This window comes from Carex rostrata, chromosome 15 (genome assembly GCF_964058835.1).
Source record: "Carex rostrata chromosome 15, lpCarRost1.2, whole genome shotgun sequence".
NCBI lineage: Eukaryota > Viridiplantae > Streptophyta > Magnoliopsida > Poales > Cyperaceae > Carex > Carex rostrata.
Window position 1 is genome coordinate 3372149 of NC_135932.1, and position 7802 is coordinate 3379950.

The following is a 7802-nucleotide window of genomic DNA, read 5'->3' on the forward strand; positions in this document are numbered from 1 at the left end:
ATACCGCTATATCAATTAAATTTTGTATCATGCATTAATATATGGTAGTGGTATATTTTGAATATAAAATATATCGATAGTTTTTGAATTAGGGATATTTTGAATGACAATTTGAACTTTGTATTGGTTTAATATGAATAATATTAGAACTTCTTAATTAATTTGATATTTTTTTTCTTGATGAGACATTTTTACTAGGCAAAGCCTTCTATGGACATAAGGACCTATTTGTAAAATGAACATATTTTTATTTTTAAAGTTCAAACAGTCGATCCGAACCGTTCATCTTGTTCTCCATATTAATTGTGCTTGGAGACCAAATTTTACATTTTTCTGATTTTTTTTACTATTTATTAAGATGGGTACAAAATTCAATGGTCTGAATTTGATATTTTTTATACCCATCTTAATAAATAGTAAATAAATTCAGAAAAATGTAAAATTTGGTCTCCAAAGATATATTAATATGGAGAACAAGATGAACGGTTCGGATCGGCTGTTTGAACTTTGAAAATAAAAATATATTCATTTTACAAATAGGCCCTTATGTCCATAGAAGCATCACTCTACTTACTATTAGTATAAATATAAAATATAATTTTTGAAATAAAAAAACACTATTTATAATAGCTTTCGCTATAGCTCCGCTATTCGCTAAAGCTTTTTTTTTTGTCTCCCCGCTACACCGCTATAAACGCTATTTAGAAGCTTGTTTATATTACATAGTTCAAAGTTCGTCTATTTGTTTAGTCGTTTCCTATGTTTTTTAAATTTGTTAAAAAATTAACAGAATTAGTTTAGCTAACTATAAATTTTCCGTTTGGTTTATATTATCGAATAGTCTTAATGATGACTCGATTGTTTATAATTAAAAAGTTACCTTCTTTTGGACTTTTTATATTATTTATTAAAAAATATGAATTTCTGCATTATGTTGTAATTTTTATTAATGCTAAATTTTTATTTGTATTATTAAGTATGGCATTAAATTACCGAAATAAATTTCTTTCTAAATTCAAATATATTTCAAATTCTAAGTGAATACTTTTACTACAATTTTATTTAGGGTAATTTAGTTAAAAGTTGTAAACATTAATTTTATATTATTTTCTTAAGTCCTTTATTTATACAATTTATTAATTAATACATCTCATATATACATTTTTGTTGTTGTTGTTTGATGTCAAAGACACATGGTTGGTTTTAGTAAAAAGTTTCTTTGATATAATGATACTATATTACAAGATGAAAATTAAAAATATTCTGCTAACCCAATTGTGGAACACTTATTAAGTTATTATCAATTAAATGCAGCCGAAACAACACAAAAGTGAGATACTATTTTCCAGATTAAAATCTGCTTCCTTTCTTAAGAAAAAGAGCATCCTTCTATTATTCCATCCGAACCGTTCAAAATCGATCACACAACTTCAATTACTTTTTATTTTATATCAATATAATATATTAAAACAAATTGATGTAATTGAAACCGTGTGATCGATTTTGAATGGTTCGGATGAAAGAATAGGAGGGTGCTCCTTTTGTAGTAGATTTGAATCTCAATTTTCCATACATTGCTGATTACCATAGTCACAAGATTCGTGAATTATATCCGAATAATTCGTTTTTTAGGGATGTCGAACTAAACGCCGAATTATTCGGTTGACCGAATTTTAACCGAATTAAACCCGAATATTTTGTGAATTTTACGAATTTTTTTTCCGAATTTTGTGCCATAACAATTTTTTTATTTTTTGCTCTTGTAGAACTAAGATTTCTAGTTCGGATAATTCTGAATTATTTCCGAATCACGAATTTTTGATCTCGCTGAACCAAATCTGAATAATTCATTTGTCACTGCTGATTCCTGCAACGGCTCTAACCTAAAATGCGCTTTAAGCTGAAAGAATTGAAGTCGTTTATTTTCTTCAAACCTCAAAACCAAAATAATATCAGAATGTGTGAATGCTAATTAAACATGCTGAAATTACGGGAATCGGGGAATGCAGCTATACATTACTTTCAAAAGAGAATATAATAATTACACTAGACAATTACAAACACTGCCTTCTCATGTCAATTCTGATGGGACTACACTTGGCATGATAATGGTACAATTCCATGTGTGCCAGGTTTGCTTTCTACCAGTGACAAAACTTTTCGCATTTTGATCCCCAAGAGCAATAAATTTGACACACGCACCCACACACAAAAAGAAAAATAACTTGTTGACAAGCTGGTGCACTTGGATGATAATAATTCACACTGGACTAGCGCACTAATCATGACGAATTACAACCATAGAACCTGGTAATACATATCAGAATTTCGCAACTGATGTTTTTACAATATTCATAGCACACTTACTCAGACATGTTTACACAATTGCAAACTCAAATAGCAAGGATTACCTGATAAAAAGGTTATAAATTAGCTACAGCATCCATCAGTTGCGAACTAATCATTACAACAGCTACCAACAGTCTCTAAGTTTACCTCCTACAAAAGACAAAAAAAAAATAATAGAGCTAGCAACGGAGAGAGAGAGGTTAAATTTCTAAAATTCTGTTGAGAATGAACCTAAACAGAAACCTAACTGCCAGTAGCCTCCCCATGCATTTCCATAAGCAAACTTTGGTGGACCCCACTCAAACCGCGACCAGATAAGCTCTTGACCAAGCTATAAGTCTCCTCACTCTCTGATGCCCGTACTGCCAGCTTAGTCAAAATGTTACACAAAGCACTGTACCGCCTCGCCACATTGGACTCGCCATCAAATACATTTACATCGTCTTCCCTTAAATAAACCAACTGTTTTGCCTGTTTAGTCCATCTCTTTAGCAAATACCGGTCTGGCAATTCCTTTATATTAACAATATCAAGGGTTTTAATGATGTGACGGCACGGCAAACCTGTATGTTCAAACTTTTTGCAACTACATTCGATTGTAACTTCTGAAGAGTCGAATTGGACAAAAAATTCATTAGGTTCGTCCGCATTTGTGACCTTGTACTCGCAATTGGTACCGGTTGAGCTCAGAGCATGCACCATAAAATCTAACGAGAACTCAAATTCGGCTTGAAATATCTTAAACACAGTTGCAGTGTAGGAATCCATTGCCTGCTTTAACATCCGCGTGAAGGGAAATAGAACGAGGTATTGTTCGATTTTTGTATCCGCTTGTAACTCATTTTGCCGTGTCTCCTCTACAATTCTTTCAAAATTCCTGATAAATTCCATGAAATCTAAATCTAGGTCAGAATGTTTCTTAACCATGCCACTTATATTCTCTTTTCTCAAACTACTTTTGATGTCCCCACAAAATATTTCGTGGCCATAAGGTGGAGCCCACCTCTCCCTCTCTTCATACACCTCAGTTAACCAAACATTAGATCTGAGATCATAATTTTCCACCATCCTTTCCCATTCAATTTCAAATTCTTTTGGATCATCAAGATCAAACATACACCTGTTAAATTCTTTACCAAATGAATTTGAACCGAGAAAAACCGGACTTAAGAAATTCAATCCTTCATTGTACACTTGCCATACGCAAAACCGACACATCGTGCCTTGCCAAACGGTGCTCAACCAATCATCAGCCGCCAAGTGGCGGTCTGTGAGGATCACCTTAGGTTGCTTCCCCCCCATTGCACTTTTAAAAGTTTCAAACAACCATTTTAGAGATTCTTCAGATTCGTCGTATAGAAATGCTGCTCCAAAAAGAACTATTTGTCTGTGGTGGTTTAAACCAAGAAACAATGCAAGAGGTCTAACCGAATCGGTATACTTGTAAGTGGTATCAAAGCAAACTACATCACCAAAAAATTCAAAGTCGAACCTGGATTTTGAATCAGCCCAAAAGATATTGGTGACCCGATCCACTATATCCAACTGCAACCCGTAATAAAACGATGGGTCAGCAGTTTGCTTCTTTTGGAAATATTGCATTGCCAACCCTAGCTCGCCACCTCTCGCGCCTGCTTTCTTCTTACATGGAATGTAATTCTTACAATCTTTTGGGACCACAATGCAATTATCAGCATGCTCATCTTGCTCCTGTTCTGAAAACCCTAAAGCCTCCTCCTCCTCTTCTTCAACAGCTGGTACGAGGGACGGGTACCGCCGCCTCCACCGCCATTTCACCAAGTGAGCCTTAGATGGTATAACAAGTGGGTGGTTATGCTTCGGCTCAAACCCGATAACCTGAAACCTTCCATTTTTCATTAGTCGCACGGTTATCAAAGCTTGACAGCCTGTCCTGTCATAAGGTTTTGGTTCTCTACCTTTATCACTGTCCGCCTTTTTTCTAAACCCCTCTTTGTGACAAACAAAAGTACGGGAATAAACCACACCTGAAGCGCGTCTCTTGACCTGATGCTTTCTCACACTGAACCCAATATTATCAGCATAGGTCACATAGAACCGGTACGCCTCTTCATCATCATCAAACTCCATCCCCATTTTAGGTACCAACGAATTTAGAACAGAAATTGAAACACGGCTCCCAGTGGTACCAACTAAAGCACCAGGATTCGGCGTTCTAGTAGCCACACCACGGATTAAAGTAGAAGAATTGGTACCAACAATGGGACCAACAATCGATGTGCCAACTTTAGGTATATACTTTTTGACGAGCGCAGTTTTCTTAGGTTTCACACTTTTTGAAAGGGCTGATCTATTAGCTGAACCGTCATTTGGTTCGACCCGTTTGGCTATGAGATCATGATTATGATTTGGTTCAAATTCTGTAACACGGAACTGGCCCTTCTCTATTGATCGAATTGTCAAGTGTGCCCCACAACCAGTACGCACGTCAGGTCTCGGCTTAGACTTTGGTTTGATATTTCGGCCAAAACCCTCTTTGTAGCAAGAGAAAACCCTACCAGAAACTGATCCATTTGCTCGCCTCTTAACATGGTGCTTTCTTACCCCGAAGCCCAACTCTTTTGCGTAATTACAATAAAACCAGTATGCCTTGTCTTCTGACTCAAAAACCATGTCTACTTTGGGAATCCAACTTTCGGTCTCAGATATTTGAAATTTATCTACTACAGGATCTCGGCCCTCTGACTGTTCTGTCATTTTCAAGGCTAGAATATAGTCCATGAACCTGGATTTAGCAGAGAGCAACAAAGCTAAGTTAGTTATAACTATATAAAAAACATATTTCAGCAAAAAGGGGTGAGATAAAGGAACAAAATTTGGAATAGCTCTAAAAATAAAGGTTATAAATTTTGGAGAATTAAGACGTAATTGCCTAGAATATATTTTAATTAGAGACAAGAAACTGAAACCAATTTTACTTATTCCAGCATATTCAGTAAATGAAATTAGTTTCAAAGCATAATTCCAGTAGATATCGTAAGTCCCCTTAGAACAGCCCTTCCCAACTTTGCTATGAGTAAACCAAGTGCAATAGTAGCTCTAATCAAGGACCAAAAAAGAAAAATACAACCAAAAGGACTATTTTATATAGGAAGAAGCAAATCTCTAAACCCTCATCACACTTTACCTATTCCGCAACCAAATTTACAATTAGAGTTAGCGGTAGTTACAATAGAAAGAAAAAAGAAAGAAAGCATTATTAGGTCTTAAGAAAGGAAGAAAAGTTGAGAATTTGTCTACCTGCTCTCGATTTCTTCCTGTGAGAAGATTCGGAACTTTTTCAATGGCAAAAGAGAGGGAGAGAAGAAGAGGGGAATCGGACGAAGGTCTGATCCGACCGAGATTGGAGTAGAGAGAGAAAGGTCGGATCGAACAAGACAGAGAGCGAGGGTTCGCGAGAGATGGGTTCGATGTCGGACCGGCCGGTTCGGCTCCTCTCCAATTGTGCGTCATACGGAGACAGTCATTGTTACTGCGATGCAGACACGTGTCCTGTCAGAGAAGATCAGCGTTCTTTGAGTTGAGTACTTGAGACGATCGTCAACGAATAATTTTTTGACTTTTCAACAAAAACCCGACCCGGTCCGAAAGGCCCGGATTGTTTCGGGCCGAATCGGATTGGCCTCCTAAACGAAGATTGAGAGAACGAATTGGCTTATGGTTCTTTTTAAATAATAGCAAGCATTGCTCTACAGTCTGCACATCTACTGTGTTTGGTTTTTAGTTCAATGTTAGTATCTAGTAAGTGGTATAGCTGAGTTCAGATCCAGTAAAGTAACCCAAAAGTTGAGTTTTAGATCGGGACCGTCTGATTCGAATCCGTTATAATCTATCCGAAGTGGAGAGCACACATCTCGAACAGCTAATCCGAATTTCGAAGCAATCTCGAGCGATGGATCCGAATCGCACGGTCTCGATCCAAAACCCAAAAATTGGGTTACTTTAGGGGATCCGAACCCAGTATAGCTTGGGTTACATGACATAGTGATATTGTCAGGCTTATTTGTTATTAGATTGACTTGGTAAGGGAGTATGGATATAGTTAATAGATATGTAGGCTGTAAGATACCATCTCTTCAGTTTCTTTAAGAAAAAAAAAAAATCTAGTTTTGTTGAGATGAAAACATAAAGAAAAGTATGATTTCACCATGTTTCGTTAATTCAATTTTATTAATTAATAATGATGGTACATTTAAAAATAATAAGTTAAGTAAAGCGAACAACCCATATACAATTTAAATTTAATTAATTACAAAGCTTGTTCCATCATGCTCTTAAACTCGTTAAAGCAAATCCTTCCATCGCCATTCTTGTCATAAACCCTAATCATTTCCTCGCAATCTTCGTACTTCATTCCTTCCTTCAACCCTAATCTCCTTAACACGCTCCATAGCTCGAATGCGGTAATAAATCCATCTTCATTTCGATCGAACACGTAAAATGCCTCTTTCAATTCTTTCAAACTTGCATTTTTGCTATCTAAGAACTTGTGTGCCTCTTGTATTAGCATTGTGTCCTGTTTTTGTATGTTTCGCCAACCCTCTACGCCTAGACTAGTTATGACTGTGTTTATGTCATCGCATGTTAGCTCGTCTTTTGTATCATGCTTTTCACATTTATGTAACGCAATATGTTGTTGTTGTTCTTCTTCTTCTTCTTGTTGTTCTTGTTGTTCTTCTTCTTCTTCCATGATGTTGTGGTTGTTGTCGTGAGTATACTTGCCATAATGATTGATAAGCAATGAATACAAGCAATAGTGTCGCACTGTTTTGAGGCTAAAACATAAGACATATTTGGATAGACGAAGTAGATAGCACCGAAAAACAGAGCATGGGCAACACGGAATCGAATCAAAGACGCTCTCCATTTTGATGTTCCTGGCTAGGTCAGACATTTTAATAAATTAAGATGATCAGAAGAATATACAGACAGAAAATTTAAGAACTCAAACAAATTATTAATATGACAATCTTGATCACATCTATATTTATAGGTTTAAGTTGATCTTATGGAATATGTATTAAAGGAAGAAAGATATATATGAAGGGAAATTTCTTGGAGAGTGGGGGTAATGAGAAATGTGCACAGAACATTCTTAGCTCATTTCATGAATGTTGCTTTTCTGAGAATTTAATACCTTTTGTTAAAGAGAATGGAATCGATCTAGATATTATGAAATTTCTTGGCAAGAGCCTAAAACAATTGGTTTCTGACTGGAACATTCTGCCATGTTGTTGAGGGGACACCAACATTTTCGTAAGGAATTGCATCCATGTCCTTGTATAAATTCATAGTTTCTGTAATTAACCCGGTGAATTTTACCTGAGCAAAAAAAATTGATGTTATTTTGTAAGGTAAAATTTCCTGACCAGAGGTGAAAATCCTTTATTTTTCATAAACCGGCCACTAAATAT

The 7802-nt window shown here is 35.8% G+C and overlaps 1 protein-coding gene across 2 annotated transcripts; it reads right to left on the minus strand.

The window, feature by feature from the left end:
• Nucleotides 1–2225: 2225 nt before the first annotated feature.
• Nucleotides 2226–5814, minus strand: LOC144566139 (protein FAR1-RELATED SEQUENCE 7-like). Of its 2 annotated transcripts, none has more exons than XM_078316042.1 (2): nucleotides 5629–5814; nucleotides 2226–5113 (listed from the first exon to the last, which is right to left on the minus strand). In XM_078316042.1, the coding sequence occupies exon 2, from the start codon at nucleotides 5107–5109 to the stop codon at nucleotides 2593–2595; it is 2517 nt and encodes an 838-aa protein (XP_078172168.1). In that variant the 5' UTR covers nucleotides 5110–5113; nucleotides 5629–5814; the 3' UTR covers nucleotides 2226–2592. The 2 variants fall into 2 exon arrangements, with proteins under 2 accessions (XP_078172168.1, XP_078172167.1); XM_078316041.1 differs by lacking the exon at nucleotides 5629–5814 and adding an exon at nucleotides 5307–5515.
• Nucleotides 5815–7802: the final 1988 nt, after the last annotated feature.

Excerpts from the sequence above, each read along its gene's own strand:
- LOC144566139 (XM_078316042.1), bottom strand. The coding sequence starts at position 5,109 with ATGGACTATATTCTAGCCTTGAAAATGACAGAACAGTCAGAGGGCCGA.